Here is a 23,460-nt window from a genome sequence, read left to right as displayed (position 1 = left end):
AGGACGTGTGAACCAAAGATCAGATCGCCTAACTTTGGAGATCTTCTTTCATCAAAGGTGGATGCCTAGCATATACAAGGTGTTTAGCATTGAATATAGGGTGGAGAAATCAGTGAATAAAGTAGATCAATCACTTTCAGCTGTCACATTCATTGATAAATGTGCAATACCAGATTTCTATAAAAGTGAACAGCTTGTCTTTCCGGGTATGTTTTGGCATAAATGAGTTTGTATATATATTGCTATATGAAATAACAATCTTTTCCAGCTCTCTAATTGCATTCTAGTTTCAAAATTTCCTTTATGCAAAGCATAGTTGGTTTATTATCAATTTGCATCAAACATTCAAAACCAAACACAAAACAAAACAATATCTATCATTGGCTTAGCAAGTACAGACTTTGTAAGACAAGTGTTTGACAATATTCCTTGGAGTTCAAATAAGCAAAATAGGGTCAGATTAGACAAGGGATACTACAGAGGACTTAACATAGTTAATTTCTTGTGTGGTTTAAAGATTTATATAAAAACAATGTCAAGTACCTACTTTATTAGGTCATGTGGAGCAAGGTGTTCATAGATATGAATTCTACAAAGACTTCACTTTGGCCACTTGCCTTGATGACTTTATGAAATCCAAATCAATAATAATACCTCCAAAATGTATAGCATAGATGATTTCAAGAAAATGACTCTAGAAAACTACATCAATTCTAAATACAATACAATGTGTACCGATAAGAAATGCAACACTTAACCACAAAAATGTAAACATCAACAATGAATGCAAAGATATAATTCCAAGAAAGTATTATAGTAGTAATAATAATAATTCTTTCCACTTTTTTTTTTCCCTAATAGCTAAGTTTCTCCCATAGATGTAGCTTAGAACACCCCGAGTTTTATGGACTCAATTGAGATTTCCCCCTTTTCCTCATTTCTCACTATTGCTGGTCTTTCTTCTAGCATTCTCACTAGACGATGGAGTTGTTTAACTTCCTCAATATTTGTAAACGTTGATGGAAATATTGATAAAACCCTCTTTTATTTTGAAAGATGTATTCAATAATTTATTTCATTCTAATTCGAGCCTTTTCATATCCTTTTTACTTTCATTTAAATATAGATTTATGAGTTGCAATATTTTATTTAATGCTCATTAAAACAAGGTGTTATACACTTTGCAAGTCCTAAGCATGTTGTAATTATTTAATTATCTTATTGTGTTGAAATGTTGGGCGTGCATGAAATGGAGTGCGATGCATGGAGTGAATCTCAAGATTCCTTGCTTGGCACATTAATGCCTCTTTTCATTTGTCTTATGACACTTGTAAGAGTTCATTGAAGATGGGGTTACTAAGTGTATGAGGAAGAGCATCTTTTACTAACTAAATATAGCCCTGTGTAAGGGTTGTATAAGTATAATTAATCCTCTTACACAGAGTACTTGAGAGTTACAGTTGACCCCCTTGGTTGTAGGGGTCACATGTCTTCATGGGGGAGTTCTTTCTATATTAGGAAAAAATAATTTTGGAGGGGAACATGGGTCCAAAAAGACCAAGACTTGGCTCTGATTTTGGAATCTATTGTTTATTTCTTGGATTTCTTTGGTTTGTAAATTAAGGGCCTAGGAAGGAGATTGTATGGTAATTTGATTTTAGGGTTATGATGCTATATTGACTCAAGAATTGAAGTGAAGATCTCCATTGGAATCACTAAACTCTACATTGTATTCTAACCCTCTTAGTGAGAAAAATACATTCAATGTGCTTTTGTTGCTGGTTTTTTTCTCATAAGGGTTTTCATAGGGTATATTATGTATTCTCTTAGATGTTACTTCGTTGAAATTTGTATAGATTTGTTCTTACCTGCATTGTTTCTCACATGGATTATTGTGGAACTAGTCTGGCTTCCTTTCAATACTATTGCCTTTCTCTTGAAGTTGTGAAGGTATAGCCTAGTTGGCATTTAATTGTCAAATCAATACCTTTGGTTCAACACTACAAAGGGTATCTTTACCCCCTCAAGTTTTTATCTATTTGTGACATGGGACACATCTTCCTCAATCCTTCGTACTATATTTAGTTGAGTCTTGCTCTTATTTAGTCATATCACAATGAAAGTAAATGTTCAAATCTAGAAGAGGTAGAATATTTACACTCAATATGAACAATATATATGGTAAATGAAATATAATCCCCTTTTGGGCTTCTAGAAAGGGGTTCTTATATGCCAATTCGGTGGTTCACTTAGTTGTGACCTGAAAAAAAGTACCTTTACATTTACGTTTTCCCTTTATATGTGATCTTGACATACCTCCCTTAATTTGACTAATTCATCTAGTTTGTTCATCTACTTTGGTTGACTTTTATTACTAGATTTAATTGAGTTGTGAGATATTGAAATGTATTTTTGCAAAGATTTCTTATTAACTTAGGTTCTATTGATTATCATTTTTTTTGATAATTCTTGTTTTTGCAGTTATTACAAGGTCAACAGACTTATGAGTCCAACAACATAAAATAATACTTCCATAATCTTAAAAGCTAAATCTATCTAGTATTATAGTTAGATCATTGTGTTAAGTAGTTTGAGGTAGATGAGTAATTACATATATGGACATTCTTTCTCATCTATTGCCCTAGTCTCAAAGGCATAAGATTTTATGTTGGAGGTACTTCTTTAGCTTTATTAACTTAACATTTATTGTAGGTTGTTAATACTTTGTCTTTCCTCATATATTTCAAGGATATGTACTCTTTGTGGCATCTTAAGTCTTTATCTCTGCACACTTAATGAGATAACAGGTTAGCATAGAATTTGTATAAAGTTTAATACCAAGAGAGTCCTTGTTTGGTGCTACTATGGTATTTTATGCTGAGTAATGTATGGTTTTTACTCTGTTGATGTGTTTTTCATGTACACATAATAAAATACCAAGGTATCTTAGCCTCTCTTGAACAAAGTTTCCCTGAATGCTGAAGATTTCGCCTAAGGATCATTCGAGAAGACTCCAAAGTTTTTATGTATAGTGTCTCTACGTGTGGATAAGCTCTTATGGTGTGATGTGATTATGCTGGAATCACAAGGGGACTTACATTCGAATGCCCGAGCGTCTGATCTGCTGGAACGTGAATCCTATCTACTGGCTGGAAGATAAAGAAATGTCAAAAGGTGTAGGGTATGGAGAATCTAATCTAAGACCTAGAATGCAAGAAGATGGATTAACGACTAGGTGGAGTCCTACTGGGCTGGGTCTCACCATCAGGTTGAACAATCCAACACCAACTTAATGCGATCTTCTAAGGAATGCTTCGAATATGTTCAAATTGTACACTATCAGACACTGAACACCATTCACGTTAATGCATGAACAATAGACGCGTAATGACTTGAAGTTAAGCTCATTCTATGCTGGTTGACCACGCAGAGCGCACTTACAATCAACAAGAGGCTAGTGGTTTGGACTAGGCGGATTCCACGCGAGTGCATTCAATAACTTCCTTCATTCAATCTGATTAACCACCATCTAAAATGAAGATTCAACAAGAGACCATGCGTATTGCAAAGTAACGACACATTTCACCATAACTTCAATGAAAATGGAGTTCATTTACAATCAAAGCAACAATTTCTTGCCTTCTCTTCCTAATCTACTCTAATTGATATTCTATTCACTATTCTAGCTACTAACTCTTAGCCATTCTAACCTCTATTAACCAACTATTAACCTTTACAAATGAAGAGCCAAAGCTTTATATAGGGAGCTTTTTACAATTTGCTGGTTCTGATTGATTTACGATCAATGGCTAGGATTACAAGATGAAAACCCTAATTAGGGTTTTCTATAACAAACTCCTTTAGCCAATGAGAAAATTACATTCAATATTTGAGAACCAATAGGAAACAGGTCTAGGTGCCTCGAAGTTTGTGCCATCACTGGTGAGTCAGGTACATTGAATCTGGACATGCGAGGTGGACCTATCTGACTGGAGGAATAGTGACTAGGATGCCACCTTGTTTGGCGTTTGTGCCTTGGTTAGTCTTCTTCTGTCCTTGGTGTACTTGATGGATGATGTACCCCCTTTACTCCAATGTGTTTGATGAAGCCTCCTTCTTGATTTTGCATTATGGTGATTGGAAGTCATGGTCAAGTCACCTTCTTTAGTAGCTCTCTTTGTCTTGAAGTGTTATAAGATCCTTCGTCCGATATCTTGTGGTTTCTCGATGTGGTAGGATGAAGATCTTTGAGGATGGTTAGTTTTACTGTTTGAACACTTGAAGTCTTCCAACATTTTAGAAGCACCTTGAGTCCTCCTCCATGCTTTTGAGGTGTCCTTGATGATGATGGACTTGAATAGGTCTTCCTTGTCCTGGCCTGATCCTCTTCCATCTTGATTTTATTAATCTGCAAAACAAACAAAGGATGATTAAGTATACATGATATATTCATTCTAACATGATATTTCTCACCTTAAATCATCAACAAGAGGGCATTAGAATGAAATTCGCTCAAGATCCTTTCCAGGGACAGGCCCTATAGTGAAATTCGCTTTGGACCCTTTGGAAGGAAATTGGACAAAGTTGCTCAATTAGACCAAGATCAAATCATTTGCCTCCAAAATTGTTTAAGAATGGGTTCTGCTCAAAGACCTAGTCAAAACATTAGACATCCTAGGAATTTCGCTTTGGACCCTTTGGAAGGGTTAGGAGCGAAATTAGCATTTTAGCTCAATTTTCACAATTTCTTTGTCTCAAATCACTTTTTAAAGGCAAGTACATATCAATTCTCTCCCAACCATGCCTTAGAAATCAAGATCTTGGCTTGAACAAGGAGGAAATAGAGGTTCAAGGAAATTTCGCTCTAGACTCTTTGGAAGGGAGCGAAATTTGCATTTTAGGACAAATTCTTCACATTTTGTGACCACCACTTACTCAAATGCATGCCTAAGGATGCCTCTAAGTTCAATCCTCCTCAATCAACACTAGGCTTGATACAAAATTGGGAGCAAAAGGAGTTTTTTGGAATTTCGCTTTGGACCCTTCGGAAGGGTCAGGAGCGAGAATTTTTTTTGCTCTGGACCCTTTGGAAGGGTCAGGAGCGAAATTTGCCATTTAGCTTTAATTCCATCATTTCCTTTGCACCAATCCACCTTGTAAGGCAAATATGCATCAATCATCCCTCAACTACGCCATAGGGATAAGTTTCTTGGTTTGAACAAGGAGGAAAATAGTGTTTTTAAGAAATTTCGCTCTGGACCCTTTGGAAGGGTCAAGAGTGAAATTCTTCCTTAGGCTCAATTCACACTTCTTTTCTCCTTTCTTTGCCTTGTATTTAACTTGTCAAACCTCCTTCTACCACCATCAAGTCAACTTGCCATCAATTTAGCTTAAAATAAGGTTCTTTTAGTGCATTAGGAGAAATTGGGGAGTTCTTCTAGGAATTTTGCATTAGGAGAAATTGGGGAGTTCTTCTAGGAATTTCGCTCTGGACCCTTTGGAAGGGTCAGGAGCGAAATTTACATTTCTAAGCTCAATTCACATCCAATTTGTCTTGGACTTGCTCATTCTCCTTTATCCTATCATATTCAAGCCAACTTGTTCTCAAAGTGGTGTCCAATTCAACGCTTTGGCAAGGATTTAGGCTATCCCAAGGATTTCGCTCTGGACCCTTTGGAAGGGTTGGGAGCTTGAAATGTTTTCACTTTGGACCCTTTGGAAGGGTCGGGAGCTTGAAAGATTTCGCTCTGGACCCTTTGGAAGGGTTAGGAGCGAAATTTGCAAGATAGGTCTTGTCCTTGAGAAAGCTTTCTCCTAGCTTGCTTGTTTAGCTTCAAACCATCTTAGGAAAATACCTTGAGGGCAATTTGCTTTAAAATTGTGAGGAAAATCCATGTTTTTGAGAAGTTTGCTCGGGACCCTTTGGAAGGGTCAGGAGCTTGAAAAAATTTCGCTCTGGACCCTTTGAGAGGGTCAGGAGCGAAATTTGCAATTATGTTCAAATTCCTTACTTTTTATCACTTCACTTTGTTTCACACATCAATTCTCTCTTCACTACACCATAAGGACAAGGTTTGTGAGGCAAATTAAGACCAGGAAGGGAGGGTCCAGAGCGAAATTTGCAATTATGTTCAAATTCCTTACTTTTTATCACTTCACTTTGTTTCACACATCAATTCTCTCTTCACTACACCATAAGGACAAGGTTTGTGAGGCAAATTAAGACCAGGAAGGGAGATATTAGGAAATTCGCTCTGGAACCTTTGGAAGGGTCAAGAGCGAAATTGAAATTCGCTTTGGACCCTTTGGAAGGGCCAGGAGCGAAATTTGACATGTTAGTCTCTCCGTCAGGATTCATATATGTAATATAACATTTGACATTTCCTTATATCTTTCTTCTTTCTTATACTTTAAGTTATATTCCATATATATTGTCAGGATGTTTGAGAGTGGTTTCGGACCTCCAAGAGTTATAATGCAAAATCTAGTTTTTGGAGGATTCTTCAATTTTCCAGACAGTCAAATTTCAGGATTAGGATGACATTCCAGACAGTGCCAAATTTTAGGACATTTGAGGATCAGGATGACATTCTAGACTTCTTAATTCGAATTCGCTCTGTCTTTGATGTAAGGGATGGAACCTAGGAGGACATTATGCATTCAACCAAGGTTTGATTTAGCAACTTGAAGTGCGATCAGATAGTACACTAAAAACACCCTAGGAATGATCTAAATAACCCCTAATCACTCAATTGACCTGACCTCTTGAGGAGATCCACCTGACACAATCCCTTCAATGCAAAGGCTAAGACACAAAAACGACTAACAACAAAACCAAAAGGGCTAACCCCAGAAAGAAAAAAGTTGGGGTCCCCATTTGCAATGGGGCGATGTGTGAAAACGTCACAACACACTCCAAACTAGGAACTGAGTGATATTTTAATGACTTGATGATATTCATTTGCTTGTTCCCTACTAAGTTTGTCATTTGATTTCATTCTCCCTTAAACTAAATGTACTTTGCCCATTTTATGGTGATTAACAAGGATGTTAATGTCCATTCTTAAACTAAACGTACTTATGGTATTAACAAGGATTGTAATGGCCATTCTTGTGATGCCAACTAGAGTTTTGTTCTTAATTAGCTCCTCTCTCTTAGTTCTTTTGATTAGGGGCTTTTCTTTCACAATTTTTTTAATTTAGCATGGATTTTGTATACTCTAACTTGCTTAGGCTTTACCTCCTTGATCCAAGATGAATCAACATAATGCTACGAAATCAACTCACTATAGATGGCAGAGGAAGCAAAATGAACTATCAATCAATAGGCAACGCAAAAAAGGGGACAGCAGTGTAGAAATCCATGATGGATTCCTCATGTACCATCCACCTGTTATACGGATTTCAGGTTGCAAATCTGTTGTTTGACCCTTAATACACAAGATGGAATAATCCACTCCAGCAGCTGTATTTTGGCCACAGTTTCATTTCTAGAAGTCAAAATTCAGGATTTTATCAATAGCAGGTTCATCAATGATCATGAGGAGGGTACCACCAAATTGAGACCTAATGAGTTCATGTGGTTAGTGCTTTATTTTGGCAAATTTGATGTTTAGCTCGGCTATTGCCTTTGAGACAAGAACCCACAAACTTTGAGGGAAGTTTATGTTGTGGCAGTGAATATTGAAAATAACATCAGGGCATCAAGAAAACATATCAAGGGAGTTGACATCAAGATCTCCCGACCTGATAAAGGTGCTCCAACTAAGCCTCTTACAACCGATGATAAGCTAGAGAAGCTTATGGGTGCTATGAAGTACATGTCATATAGGGTGGCAGAAAATGAAAAAGGATTCCTTCCCAACAATGCTCCAACACACTATAACGAAGGCCAATGTCTGCATGATATACTATACAATACTGACTGTCTAAGAAGCCTGGTCAAATGATAGACAAATTGTTCCTTGGCAAGGAAATCAAAGGTCCCAAGACAAAGAGACTCCTAATCCACTGAGAAAGGATCGAGTGAATATGCAAGAGGGCTGACTGTGGTGTGAATCTCGCTACTTGCATCATGACCTGTTAAAAGAGCTGTTGCTATTGCCATTATGAGAAGAAGTTCCAAATAATGATGGTGTTCTAGAGTACTGTGAAGACCATGAGGTAGATCAGTTTAACATGCCAGTACGATAATTTAAATGGCCAATCAGAGTCTGGAGTTCATTTCACTGATGTTGAAATTCTTCAGTATGATCATGCTAATGCTTGTAAATCAGTATGAGATATCAACCCATGATTTAGCATACCTCAAGGAACTTATGCAGTAGAGGTATGAAAGGGCTAGGCTGTCCAATGATGATATCAAAGTGGTCACTGAGGCTGCTGTCATGCAAATGCAGAGTGGTTATTAGTCGAGAAACAGGCAGGTTGGTGCTAGAAATCATGCTAGTGCTGCTGTTGAGTATAGTGTTCCTTCCTTAATGCAGATAAATGTAAGCAAAGGGCAGATCTTGAGGCCAAAGGTGGTAGATGCTGTAATTAAGGTGATGGAAAAGAGAAGAGTCCCTATGCAAAACTTTATAGTGCAGAAGAAGTCTGTCCCTAAAGCTAAGAGCACAGAGTTACTGGCATGCAATGTCGAGGTTCCTAACTGGAAGATATAGGTGCCAAATTAAATAAAGTCAAGAAGACACCATAGGAGAAATGTGCCACCAAAGAGAGCAGCGATGTCACCAATAACAAAAGTGTTAACATTGGTATCTAGGCCATGTCATTCATTCCTAGTGTAGATGCTATTAGTTTCATAATTCATTCAATATTTTTCAAATAACCTAACAAAATTTTAAATAATCTAAATTTTTTTAATTAAACTGTAATAAGCATTTCTTTCACTTGTAACACTGGTTTTGTAGATTAACAGCCTAGCAAAATTTTAATCAAAGCTTAATGTAGTATGCTACTATCTTATTGGGTTCATTCTTCTCTTGTGTTATGCAGTTTATAAATTGTTTAAAATTTGTGCTGCACATAACTTTCCTTCCGAGTTTGCATAGTAGTTTTGCATTATAATCGGTGTAATGAATTTGTTAGATTAAGTATTATTTGATTGATCAGGGAAATAAAGATATTAGTGTACATGTGCTTATTCCATTTAAGTTTTAGGAGTGCTAGAATTTTCCCATTTCATCACTTTGTTCTTTTCTGCTTATTTCCAGGACTATCCCTGCAGAGTTTGTGATCCCTTATAGGAAGTATGTTAAAAGTATCAACCAACCAGTGTCTGCTGGAATGAGGTTCAAATTGAGATTTGAAGGTGAAGATACAGCTGAAAGAAGGTCAAACAAAATTTTCTAGTGATTTATACCCTAAATATTTTTTTTATATGCAGGATGCTGCAGCAAAATTGTAGTTATTTAACTCAAGGAAAACAAATCTTATATAGGTACACTGGCACAATCACTGGAGTAGGCATCATTGATCGCATCAGATGGCCTGGCTCAAAATGGAGATCCATTCAGGTACTTCAGAATTTGATGTATGTAGTCCCAACCATTAATTTATTTAATGTGATGTAATTTAAAAATCAGAAATATAAATAACATATAGTTCTCTGTTTTACAATTTTAGTGTGTTTGTAGAATTCTTCAAATTCCTTAGAGCAATACTCTCCTGGTATCAAAACTTTTACTTTCTTATTTGTTTGTTTTATACAAGAGCCTTAAATTCATTAAATATATATAAAACCTAAAATTTGTGCAAAAGAAAATAAATTGATGTTTGAACTTTGTATAGAGTACTAATCATCAATAAAAGAGACAAAGTACTGAGATTTACCAATAGAACAAACATCCACAAGTCCAAACACATCATTGTGAATCACTTCCAAAATCTTACTTTCTCTACTACTACTAGAAAAAACTTTTAACACTATTTAGTTTTGTTTACCGAAATATACAATGTTCTCAAAACTAAAAATCCACAGGATTATCCAAAAGACCAATCACTGTATCTTTATTCATCAACGTTTTCAAACCTTGCATCCATGTGACCCAATTTATGGTGTCACAACTCACATGATTGAATAGGTTCAATTATGCTGGTTGAATAACACAAAGTAGATGCTTCAAACTTAAAAAGAGTACCAATCTACAACCTGTTGTGACGTTTTCACACATTGCCCCATTGCAAATGGGGACCCTTTCTTTTTTTGCTTTTTAGGGTTTGTTTTTTGGTCTTTTAGGGTTTTGTTAGTTAGCCTTTGCATTATGAGTGCTGTCGGGGAGATCAATAGGATAGCAGGTCCTGCTGGAGTGAAGTGCTGATCCTGAAAATTTGGCTACGTCTGAAAGTCCTGATCCTGAAATTTGGCTAAGTCTGAAAGTCCTGATCCTGAAATTTGGCTAAGTCTGGAATGTCCTAATCCTGAAATTTGACTAAGTCTGGAAACTGAAAAACCTCAAAAAAACTAGATTTTGCAATATAACTCATGGAGGTCTGAAACCACTCTCAAACATCCTGAAAGTATATATGGAATATAACTTAAAGTTTAAGACTTATACTTAAATGTTATAGTCCATAAAAATTATCCTGATAGAGAGTTCGAAAAGTCAATTTTTGCTCCTCTCCTTCACTAAGGATCTAGAGCGAATTTCGCTCCTGTCCCTCTCCAAGGGACCAAGGCAAAGCGCTCCTGTCCCTCACCAAGGGTCCAGGGCGAAAAGGCTTATTTGAGTCATTCCTGGCCTTGTTTGGTCAAATTGGAACATCAAAGGCATGGTGAAGGACGAAATGAGCATGATAGAGCATTCAGACTTGACAATGAAATGATGGAGTTTTTGTCTACAAAGGTAAAAGCGCTCCTGTCCCTCTCCAAGGGACCAGAGCGATTTTCTTTATATACACATTTTTAGACCTTTCTTAGACTTGAACTTTTATTCATGGCGTGTAACAAGATGATATCTTCCTTAGCCAAGACATTTCATGGTGAAAAGTGAAGCATTTTGGCCTAGAAGACAAAATTCGCTCCTGTCCCTCACTGAAGGACCGGAGCTTGAATTTCAAATTTGCACTGTTCTTGCAGGATCAAGACAATTTTATGATTTGAAGAGACCAAGGAAAACATCATTTATCCATTGAATATAATTTGGAAGGCTAACAAAGGACAGATAAGCTTGGATTTGCAAAATCGCTCCTGTCCCTCACTGAAGGACCAGGGCGAAAATCTCTAGAACATCAATTTTGCCTTGCAAAAAATGAGTTGAACATGCACTGAAGGGACGAAAGGGATCATTGCTAGCCCCATAACGTGAATTGGCAATTAAAAAATGAAGGATTGAGGACAAAAGTGAAAAGGCGCTCCTATCCCTCTCCAAGGGACCAGAGCGAAGTTATCAAAATTCATTATTTTTTGCCTTATTTTAGCAAATCGCACTAGATGCCAAGTTCGCCAAAAAACTTCGAAATATTTTTAAAAATTCTAATTAAATTGGCATTTAATGAAAAGCGCATAGCATTTAATAATTAATTTTGAGCCTTGGAAAATCATTTTTTTTTTAATTAATTGAGGCATTTCGAAATTAATTATTATTAATTCAAAATTTAAAAGAAGAGCGCTTGAGGTATCATTTTTTATTGCTTAATTAAGTCGGCCTCTTCCTTTTTAGTTTTATTTATTTTTTGGCCTATTTTCATCAAGTCGGCCTATGGGGAGGTGAAATGGTGAGCGCTCTATATATTTGGGGTGTGTTTTTCATTATTCAAATCATTCACTCATTGTTTCAAGTGCGATTTGGAGAAGCAAGGAAGGAGGTGCGAAATCTAGCTTGTGTGGAGCGAATTTCTACCAAGTGTGGAGACTAAGGAAGGCGAAATTCATCTTGAAGGCTATTGGAGAGGCGTATTTCTTGCTAGATTGGAGGATAAATTCCAGATGTTTTGAAGGTATTTGAAGGCGAATTTCCAGATTTTTGAAGAGGAAGGTGGAGTTCTTTTCCAAGCTAAAGGAGGTGCATTTTATCCAAGGGAGAGCTTTGATCTACACTTTGCCTAGCAAAATTCATCTATTTTTACATCATTTCTTAGAGTTAATTCTCAAGAGGAGGTATGGCAAAATCATCTTGACACCCTTATTCAAGGTTTGATTTTTTAGACATTTTTTGGAAAAATCTAAGTATTACATGGTTAATTAGGAAATGATAACTCAAGATTTATCATGAAGTTTCCTAATTAAAATCTTGAATCTTCCTTTTAAAGTTTAATTTTTAGATTTCAAGATATGTTACTAATTTTAATATTCTGTGTAGGCATCAAATGGAGATCCCGGAGTTGTAAAATCAAGCCAGATCAAGGACGGTTTCCTCCAAGGACGATCAAGCAAGGACAAGGGCGACCTCCTCCAACCTAGCATAGACAAGGACGACCTTCTTTGGACTAACGTCATCAAGGGCGACTTCTCCAATCCAGTATTCCAAGGCGAGGTACATCAATCATCGTGCACATCAAGGACACAAGAAGTTAGAACAAGGGTTCGTTGAAGAAGCAGATAGTTCCAGATGAATTAATTAAAGCTAGCTTCTCAACAACATCAAGTTGAATATCTACCAAGTTACAAGTTTCAGACGAGGTGGCATCCTAGTCATCACTTCTCCAGTCAGTGTGGTCCACCTCAGCATTTCCAGATTCAATGTACCTAACTCATGGAAGGTGGCACAAACTCCGATGTACCTACCTGTTGTGACGTTTTCACACATCGCCCCATTGCAAATGGGGACCCATGTTTTTTGCTCGTTTTCGCTTTGCTTTTTAGGGTTTTGGTTTGAATCCAGTCTTTTTTGAAAGCCTTTTGAGCTTCCTTTTCTAGGATGCAAATTTTGAATGCAATGAATTCGCCAAAATAGTCTAATTTTCAATTGGAATGTTGATGCAGAGCTTTAATTTGTCTAAGTGTTGAAGATGAAATGTGAATTTTTGTCCAATTGAATATTTTTGACCAAATTTTGACATTTTTGATTTTTGATCCTAGGCATCTCTAATGATTTGTTTTCGCCTTGTGAAGTGTTAAAATGTGTAAAATCATGTTATTTTGGCCTGTAGGAGCTAAATCGCTCCTGTCCCTCAATGAAGGACGGGAGCTCATTTTCAAATATCTCACTACTCCTGCAGAGTCCGGATGAATTATGAATTGGAAATGATAGAGAGAGGTGAGATCTTTCCATTGAATATAAATTGAAGATTTTCATGAGCACAGAAATGTCTCCAGGAGAAAAATCGCTCCTGTCCCTCAGTGAAGGACCGGAGCTACAAATTCAATTTCGCCTTGTCCTTGCGAGATTTCGATGACTTAACAATTTGAAAGGGTCCAAAGGAGGATGCTTTGCCAAATGAATATAATTTGAGATGCAAAAATGAAGGAGAATGACCTAGAATGCCTAAAATCGCTCCTGTCCCTCTCCAAGGGACCAGGGCGAGGTACCTTGTAGCTCTCGTCCCTCTCCCAGGGACCAGAGCGATTTCCTTCATTAGGCAAGATCCGAGCTAAAATCAAGACAAGTGTACGTTCAAAAGCAAGGAAGAACATGAGATGAACGCGTTGAATATAAATTGAAGATTTTTTTTTGGCGTCCACAAGGTCCTAAATGCCTAGTTCGCTCCTGTCCCTCAGGAAGGGACCAGAGCGATTTTTGATATAAATGATTTTCTTGCAAAGTTACAGATGATGTCAAGACATGAACGAATGGAGTGGAGCATGACGAGTCCGTTGAATATAAACTTGGAACCTGGCAAAGTGAAAATAAAGGCCATAAAGGGAGGATCGCTCCTGTCCCTCTCCAAGGGACCAGGGCGATACAATGGTGATGATACTTCCTATGCAAGTTCAAGGTCGTTCCTCCAAAGTTCAAGGTCGATCCAAGTCAAGACAAGGTGGCGAGGGACATTTCAAGGCGTCTTTAGCAAGCACAAGTACTCAAGGGACGTTATAATGAAGAAATTCGCACCCTAAGACCTAGATCGCTCCTGTCCCTCAGGAAGGGACCAGGGCGATGTTAGATGCATTGGTCATTTTGTGCACGATTTACGTAAGGACAAGATTTCATAAGGTTGAACAAGGTTCAGGGCATCGTTTGAAGACCACATGCAAGAGTTTTGAACGTCCAAACATTGCTAATCAAGGTAAGAAGTTCACATCGCTCCTGTCCTTTGGACAAGGACCAAGGCGATACTATCAAAAGCACGCATATTCCTTCAAGATCAAAGCTAGGCGAGGTTAGGTAAGGTGAAGGACGACGTTTGAAGGACATCACAACGAAGATCAAGGTTTAAAGTTGACAAGGTCAAGGAGAAAACATGGATCGCTCCTGTCCCTCTCCAAGGGACAAGGGCGATGATCCCTTTAATACGCCCAAAAACCTCATGCGAACAAATGGAACGAACGTGGAAGACACGAACAAAGGATGTTATTCGCCAACAATGAAAGATTAAGGAACAAAGACGCATATTGAACGTGGAAAAATGAAGATCGCTCCTATCCTTTGGACAAGGACCAGGGCGATGGACATCCAAAAAGGGACCCATGAACGCACACAAGGCAGTCAAATTCGAAGGACCATCAAGATGATCGATTTTCAATGTGGAGATGAAGGAGTTGGACGTAGAAAATGCAAAAACCAAGACAAAATCATGGATCGCTCCTGTCCCTCTCCAAGGGACCAGAGCGATGAGGTACGTCCCCTTTGTTTTCATAGTTTTGGCGCCAAATAAACAATTCAAATTTCCTTAAATGCTAAGTTCGATAAAATTGAAAATCTAATTTAATTAGCATTTAATATGGCGTTGATCTTTTATTAATTATTTTTGCCTTTATTAAAATCGAAATTTGCAAATTAAAAAACGTAAGGCATTAATAATTAATTAATTAATTAATAAAAATCGAATTTGAAGCGCTACAAAGGGAGGTCGGCCTTGTCATTTTAATTTAAAAATCATTTTAAAAAGTGGTTTTATCTCCAAGTCGGCCTATATGGTAATTGTGGTGTGAGCGCTATAAAGGGAGGGTGGTGAAATCTTCATTTTCACATTATCATTCTTCATTCACATGCGATTTGAGAAGTGCGAAGTTGTATTCAAAGGAGCGAATTTCATCCCAAGCAAGGTGGTGCGAATCTTGAAGTTTCTATTGGTGCGAATTGTCAAAGGCATTGAAGATCACGTCAAGGACAACTCAAAAGGTGGCGAAATTGATATTTTGAAGAAAAGATCACGTTGAAGACTATCTATATGTCAATTTTGCCTAGGCAAATTTTTCTCATTTGCATTCTAGAGTTAGCTCTCTCCTGAGGCATCAAATGGAGATCTCATCAAGGAAAATCAAGCTGGATCAAGGACGGTCTTCGCAAGGACGGTCTTCGCCAGGACATGGGCGACCTCTTTCAATCCAGCGTTCCAAGGCAAGGTACATCATCGTCTTGCACATCAAGGACAAAAGGAGTTAGGACAAGAGTTAATTAAAGATAGCCTCTCAACGACATCAAATTGAATATCTAGCAAGCTACAGGTGTCAGATGAGGTGGCATCCTAGTCATCACTCCTCCAGTCAGTGTGGTCCACCTCAGCATGTCCAGATTCAATGTACTTAACTCATGGAAGGTGGCACAAACTCCGATGTACCTACCCCGGCTATCCATTGGTCGATTTTTCTAGAGAGGACATGTGTCCAAGCAATACAATTTTATCATTGGTCAAGCATTAAATGTTATGTAATGGTTGTAACAAACCCTAATTAGGGTTTTCATTGTTGAATCTTGGCCATTGATCTTGAATTGATCTAAGCCATCAAATTGTATTGTGGGCACTATATAAGCCCAGACATTTCATTTTGTAAAGGTTAATTTTAGATGGTTAGAGAGATAATATAGATATAGTTGAAAGTAGTTAGTAGATAGAGAGTAGAATAGGAGGACAAGGCAAGAAATTGTTGCCATTGATTGTAAACAAACTCCATTTTCATTGAAGTAATGGTGAAATATGTCGTTTTCTTGCAATTTGCATGGTTTCTTGTTGAGTCTTCAATCTTAGATGGTAGATGATTAAATGAATGGAGGGAATGTGATTGATTGATGGTGGAATTCGTACATCCATACTACTAGCAGTTTGTTGATTGCAAACTTGCCTTGTGTAGTCGACTGGAATCGTTCAGCTTAAGCTCAATTTCAATTTGTCGCCTCTTCATTGATATGCATCAACTTGGATGGTATCTATGCCTGCGGTGATGATTTGAACATCATAAAGCTTCCCTAGAAGATCGCACTAGCCTTGTGTAGATGTTCCATTGATGTCAAAACAAGACCTAGTTGGAGTTTCATCAAAAAAATCAAATCATTGCTCCTACATTCTTAGTATTAGGATTAGATCCTCTCTTTGCCCTTATCCTTTTTCCATTTCTTCAAATCTAAGTTAGTCAGAATCCGTGTTCCAGCAATAATCAAAGCAGATCAGACGTTCAATGTAAGTCCCCTTGTGATTCCAGCAAATCACATCGTACCACGAAGAGCTTATCCACATGTAGAGACCCTACCAAAAGGAACCTTGGAGTCATCCTAACTGATCCTTCACGCGAATCTTCAGCAGTTAGAGACTATTTTCTCAAGAGAGGATAAGATACCTATTGGTATTTTATTCTGTGTATGATTGTGTATAAAATACACGTCAACACTACCCCAGCTATCCATTGGTGGAATTTTCTAGAGAGGACGTGTCCAAGCAATACAATTTTATCATTGGTCAAGCATTAAACGTTATGTAATGGTTGTAACAAACCCTAATTAGGGTTTTCATTGTTGAATCTTGGCCATTGATCTCGAATTGATCTAAGCCATCGAATTATATTGAGGGCACTATATAAGCCCTGGCATTTCATTTGTAAAGGCAGTTAGAGGGGAGTTAGAAATAGTTGGAAGCAGTTAGAAGACAGATAGAGAGTAGTTAGAAGGTGATTAGAATAGCAATTAAAGTAGAGTAGAGAGAGAAGGCAAAGATTGTTGCCAAGATGTTGTTGTAAGAGACTTGTAACTTCATTGAAGAAATGGTGAAATTTATGGGTCGATTCGACAATTTGCGTGGTCTTTATACTTCTCATATTTGATTTCATGTTATTAGATGAGTGGAAAAAATATGCTTGATTGATGGTGGAATTCGTATATCCATACTACTAGCAGTTTGTTGATTGCAAATTTGCCTTGCGTAGTCAACTGGTATCATTCAGCTTAAGCTTAACTTCAATTGTTGCTTCTTCATTGATATGCATCAACCTGATGGTGTCTATGCCTGCAGTGATGATTTGAACATCATAAAGCTTTCCTTCGAAGATCGCACTAACCTTGTGGAGAGGGTCCTGTGATGTCAAAACAAGACTTAGTTAGAATTCCATCAAAGATCATTCATTGCTCTTACATTCTTAGTATTAGGATTAGATCCTTTCCTCGCCCTCATCTTTTTCTTTTTTTCAAATCAAAGCTAGCAAGAGCCTGTGTTCCAGCAATATTCAAAGCAGATCAGACGTTCAATCATCAAATGTAAGTCCCCTTGTGATTCCAGCAAATCACATCGTACCACAAAGAGCTTATCCACACGTAGAGACCCTACATACAAGAACCTTGGAGTCATCCTGATTGATCCTTTTCCGCGATATCTTCAGCAATCAGAGGCTTTATTCAAGAGAGGATAAGGTACCCTTGGGTATTTTATTCTGTGTTTGATAGTGTACAAAATACACGTCAACACAACCCTTATTGTCAAATGTGATATGCACACTAGAGATTCATTGCAGAAACATAAATTGAATTCCTTGCCACAGCTGGGATATGCTACACATCTGAGAGTGACTTCACACTCCCATCATTGACTTGAAGTGGCACTTCTTATGAGGAGTCATATGAGATGAGGTAGCTAAGTTGATTTGCCAAGAATCATCATCGACATTGTTAGCAGAAATAAAGGCATCACTATTTAGTTCATCACTGTTTGAGGATTTGTTAAATCTCTCTCTCTCTCTCTCTCTCTCTCTCTCCATTATGTGACCTCTCTTGCCACATTTCCAACATTTTACTTTCGCCATTCCATGAGTTTTGGGTCTTACCTTTATCTCTTGCGTTCCTTTTACCCCCACTATCTTTTGAACTACCCTTTACAAATGAGGCATCTCTAAAGGAATCATCTGTTGATTTCTCTTGATCTCTTCATTGAGCAAAATTCCTACAATATTTTATGTTTCAGTGAAAAATAGTTTCCTTTGATTGTTGTAATAAATTTTTTCCATGAATTGGGTATAGAACAAAATAAAATGAAATGATGCACTTATCCTCTTCTAAGTTTATGCCAATTGAAATTAACTTAGTATTAAATTGAATGAATTGAGCAGAGTTGCTGGATACTTTCTTCCCTTGTTTGGATAAATGTATCCGTTGTAATTTTTGTGCCCTAGATTGGTAATCAGATTTATATCCTTTAATTATGCCCTAGATTGTAATCAGATTTATAACATTTTAGTAACTCATAATTCAGTAAACTTAGAGATGGAGGAAGTAAACAAGAGACAAACACAAATACCCTGGGAAAACCTCCAAGGAGGGAAAAACCCAGCATTAAAGACCCACAGGTCAGATTATGTATTCTCCTTTAATAATATAAATACAATACTTAGCTTCCTTGACAAATTTGAATCCTTCTTGAATGACAGATCTGCACTTCTAAGTCTTTTAAGTCTGCACCAAAGATTGCCTTTGTTCTCTAGAACAAGTTCGCATAAGTCTGGACAATTTCGCATCCTCCAAGAGTAAGTTCTCACTTTTCATGCAGAGCTAATTCGCTGGAATGACTGAATGATTTGTCTTTTGCAAAGTATCTTTATTTATATGCTTCTTCACCTTTATTATTGCAAGTCAGCCTCCTTTCATTTGGCGCCAATATTGTTATTGTGGCGTGGGGTTTTAGGATGGTGTGAAGCATAGGGCTGGGCTTATATTGGGGCACGTTACCCTTTACGATAGGGCCCAGTCCTAAATGGGTTCGATGTTGCCTTAAGGCAATCCGAACCCATATATTACCCTAGTTACAAACAACACTCCCTCTTAACTAGGGAAGAAGAGAATACATAATCTGAACCTTTAGAGTTCCATCTAGCACACAAGCATAGAATTACATCTAGCACACAAGCATAGAATTACATCTTCCACCTAGCACACAAGCATAGGATGGTTCTAGCACACAAGCATAGAAAGTGTAATACACAAGTGGGTCTTTACATAATTACAATTATCCATCTAGCACACAAGCTTAGATTGGACGAATTCATTTTTGCACACAAGCAAAGAATGATTCAAAGTACTGCAGATAGAGTCACTGAGATTGGAGCTCCCTCTCAATCAGGGTTCCATTTTCCACAACACCAAGTCTGTCTCTGAAGTATTTGAACTTCACTCTGGATAAAGGTTTGGTAAGGATGTCCGCAATCTGTTCATCCGTGCTAATGTACTTTAGATGAATGGCGCCTTTTTGCACCATGTCCCAAATGAAATGATAGTGTGTTTCCACATGTTTGCAAAGTGGTTTGGATTATTAAATTATCACACTAATGTTATAAAGTTAATGTTCAAATTTTTATTTTGGTGTTTTAATCTAATAAAGTTATGTTTTGTCTCCCTCAAGTGGATGTCTAAGGAAAAGGGAACTTAGACATAAAGTTATTTTAAAAAAGGGCAAAAGGCTTTTGAGGGAAATAATTTATTATGAATTTTAAATTTGTCCTTTTGTCCTCCAACTCCATATAAAGGAGTTTTGACTCTCATTTTCATTCATGGAGAGTTGCACACATATCGAGATGCTGTCAAAGTGAACATTGAGTTCTTCTAGGAGTTGATTGAGGACAAAAAGTTAAGACCCTCTTCAATAACACTAGTTTTTATGGTGAAAGATTCCTCCTAGCTGGTTTGGTGTTTTCACACAAGAAGCACATTGATTTTTATGGAGTTTCGAATCCAGTGTGTTGTGAGTTATGCACACCTCACCCCATCTTTTACGGGGACCCCCCCATTTTTGTCTGTCTGAATGAGGGAGAGCGTTCATTAAGCCAAACCTCCCATGGCTGCAGTTTGCCCGGTTAAGAGGGAGAGGATCAACCTTTCAAAAGCTGATAGGATGTTGAGTAATTCCCTATGAAGCCCAAATAGGAAATGGTCGGGAGATGACCAAGGGTGGAGTTCGGCCTTTGTGACCATTTTGCAAACCTAGACTAAAATCTAAACTCGACACTTTCTCCCATTCTGCGAGAAATTGAAGCTATAACAAGTTCGTTCATAAACCCCGAATTTTATCACGAAACTCTCATCAAGCAAAATTGCGAGGTAAGGAAAATCTCGGTGTTCATCTGAGCAGTGTAGAATCTCACAAAATAGCTCATAGGCCGAAACTTTCCCAGTTCAAATCGTGCCAAACCATCCTTACTTCCCGAAATGGGAGAAGGAGACAAATTCACGTTTTCGCCTCATAGGCTGCAAAATCATTAAACTTCACAAAGTGCCTTCTACGCTGAAAACTTCAAAGAGTTTAAAACTCGCAAAATGGTGTTTAAATCGAAAAGTATAAGACAACTCAACCAATCGCCTTCCAGGCCGAAAACATAAAGCTCTCAAGATCGTGCCTCAAGCCGAAAAAGAGGCAAACAAGGTAGTAATTAGTCAAATTCGTGCAAAAAGGCTTTGCAAGCCAAATATGACTTAAGCCTCCAAAAAGCGGCTTCTTAGCTGAAATTAAATGAAAAGAGGTAAAACTTGCAAAGAAGGCTTGTAAGCTGAAAAGCATTAAAGAAAAAATTGCGCATTTCAGGCTTTTGGGCCGAAATTGAAAGACTTAGCCAAAATGCCGGAAAGAGATAACAAGTTTGCGGAAATGGCAAATAGCCCGAAAATCATCGTGTACTAGGCCGAAAAGCATTAAAATGTTCATATCGTGCAAAAGTTCTTTTTCGGCCGAAATAAGAGAGTTACGATTTTCTTTTCTTGTTTCCTCCATTTAGCCGAGAGGAGAACAATCTCCAAACTGGCAAACTCGACCGGTAAACCGAAAATAAAAAAGGAAACTTCAACTTGCGAAATGATCTTTAACTGAAACACTCTATTTGCCCGAAAATCTTCATTTGGCCTAAAACCAATAGCGAAAAAATCGTGATAACCTTCAGTAGGTTGAAAACAATAGGAAAGAAGAGTTAAGTTTGCAAAATCCTTCATTAGGCCGAAATGGCAAAGAAAAGCGTCCAAAGCGAGAATCACGTCAAAGTCTTCTAATTTGCCGAAAAGACTAAGGAATTCCAACTCGCGAAATAAGCACTTGCTCAAAAATCACCAAAACAACAAAATCGCGCCATTTCCCATTTTAGGCCGAAACGCAAACTAAAGGCTCACATATTCATCTAAGAGGCCGAAATCTTCTTAGGACCTGAAATCAAGAAATCGCACATTCAGTTTCTTTTGGCCGAAAGGAAGTGAAAGTCAAATCTCCCAAAATCGCACATTTGGTGCAAACGGCTCGAAGTTTTTGTAAACTTAAGATCATTTTGCATTCTAGTCAAATAGGTCGAAATTCACAAGGGGGGCATTGCGATTTGAAACGAATCATTCGCCTACCAGATAAAAATCGCATAGAGAGGTTAAATTTGCCAAAATTGAAGGATGGTATTAAAATGGAGTAGTCGGCCAGAAGAGAAGACGAAGACATTTTATGAATTTAAAAAACATCTTGCAGTTCACCTGTCAGGCCTGAATTTCATCTAATTTGGAGAATGAATCAAGACGAAGAATCAGGATTTCACATTCGAAGAGAGGCACTTAAAAGATACATCTCACAAAGAGCTTCTCAATCCCGAACTCCATTGAGACGAAGCCAGACGTGAAATAAATTTAATATGTTTGTTAAATTAATTTAATTAATTTTTCAAATTGATTGATTAAAGGTGAAATTGATTGTTTGCAGGGCGTCATTGGAAAGAACCAGGAGAAAGCTTGAAATGCAAATCGAAGAAGGATCGCGATCAAAGCCAGGCGCTGGAAGTTGGACAAGAAGATGCAGGAGCACGAGATCATAATCAAGCATTGGGAAGCATATTACTGGATGGCAAGTTGAAGTGCACCATCGAGACCAAAGACCGAAGAACATTCAAAATGCTACCAAATTACGCATTCTCAGAAGAATACACAGCTGGATTTAATTCCAGAAATTCAGTTTCTAAAATAACTGAAATTGTTTAATGTAACACTGCTTGTGGGCCCCACTTAAGATATTTTGAAACAAAGGGGAAACAAGTCAGTTGTGGACAACTATTCCCAACCACCAGGAGGACCAAATTAATGCCAAACAGTTGTAGGCAATTAGGATAGTGGTTGAAGGGATAACTAAGAATTAAGTGGGTATGGGCAGCCTTATTTTGTGGAATAAATCAGGACCCTTGGATATAATACAGATGCAAAAGCATATGGATATCAAAGAATCGATGTTGTTCAATTAATCAAGGAGACAAAGCTCCTTTAAATAGAGTTACAAAGACGATGTTTCTAAAAGAAACAATCGTTAACTAGAGGCAAAATTAGAAACAACTTAAATGACCATTAATAACACAAAACTTAAATGACCATTAATAACACAAAGAGAAAGATATTATTCTAATACCCTCCCTTAATGGTCATTGTTCTAACTGGCAAGAGAAATAACAAAGAAGGTTGCCCCCTTCTTCTCAGAACACGCTGCAACAAAAGACACGAGCCTGTCGCTGACTCTGCCACTTGAGATGAGTCTGCCACCAACCCTCCCAGAAACTGCAGAACTTCTGGAGATACCCATAACAACACCAACTGTCCAACCCGATGTTGGAGAACTGCCCCTCCCTGTAACCAGAGACACACCAAGAACAACTATCACAATTTTGAGGAAAAAATCGGCAAACCCTCCAAACTATTGCAGATGAGCAAGATGCTCGAAAATAGACTGCAAACAAGAGACTAGTGTAGATGTTCGCACAACAACTCCAGGTGCGACTAAAAACAAACTACAACAAAGTACAATTTTTGAGGAAAAAATTATTAAAACCCACGGATTTTTTTAAGGGAAAAAAATATTAAAACCCATCAGAATTTTTTTTAGGTAAAAAAATATTAAAAACCGAAACAAACATCGATGCCCATAAGCCATCTTCACGCTTTTCGAGGCACAAAAAATGAGGTACTGAGAAGATGCTGAATGCACAAAGCCCGAGGTATGAAGTTCAATGCACTGAGACAAGTACATGCACAAATTCCAAGGCAAATTCATTGGCACAAAATTTGAGGCACGTAAAACGAGCACCTAGAAAAATTTGAGACCAACCCAGAAAAGCTCTCGAAAAACCCACCAAGAATTTGAAATTAGAATGCAGATCCGACG

General features: G+C 37.7%; 1 protein-coding gene across 2 annotated transcripts in view; it reads left to right on the top strand.

The window, feature by feature from the left end:
• The window catches only part of LOC131028954 (auxin response factor 1), an 82,699-nt gene that overhangs the window by 6,061 nt on the left and 53,178 nt on the right, over positions 1–23,460 (top strand). For both annotated transcript variants that reach the window (XM_057959337.2, XM_057959338.2), the window contains 2 exons: positions 9,216–9,335; positions 9,443–9,518. In XM_057959337.2, the coding sequence (XP_057815320.2) occupies positions 9,216–9,335; positions 9,443–9,518 (196 nt within the window). The remainder of the gene's footprint in view (positions 1–9,215; positions 9,336–9,442; positions 9,519–23,460) is intronic.

Source organism: Cryptomeria japonica, chromosome 7, assembly GCF_030272615.1.
Source record: "Cryptomeria japonica chromosome 7, Sugi_1.0, whole genome shotgun sequence".
Classification (NCBI taxonomy): Eukaryota; Viridiplantae; Streptophyta; class Pinopsida; order Cupressales; family Cupressaceae; genus Cryptomeria; species Cryptomeria japonica.
This window is presented reverse-complemented; position numbering and strand designations above follow the sequence as displayed.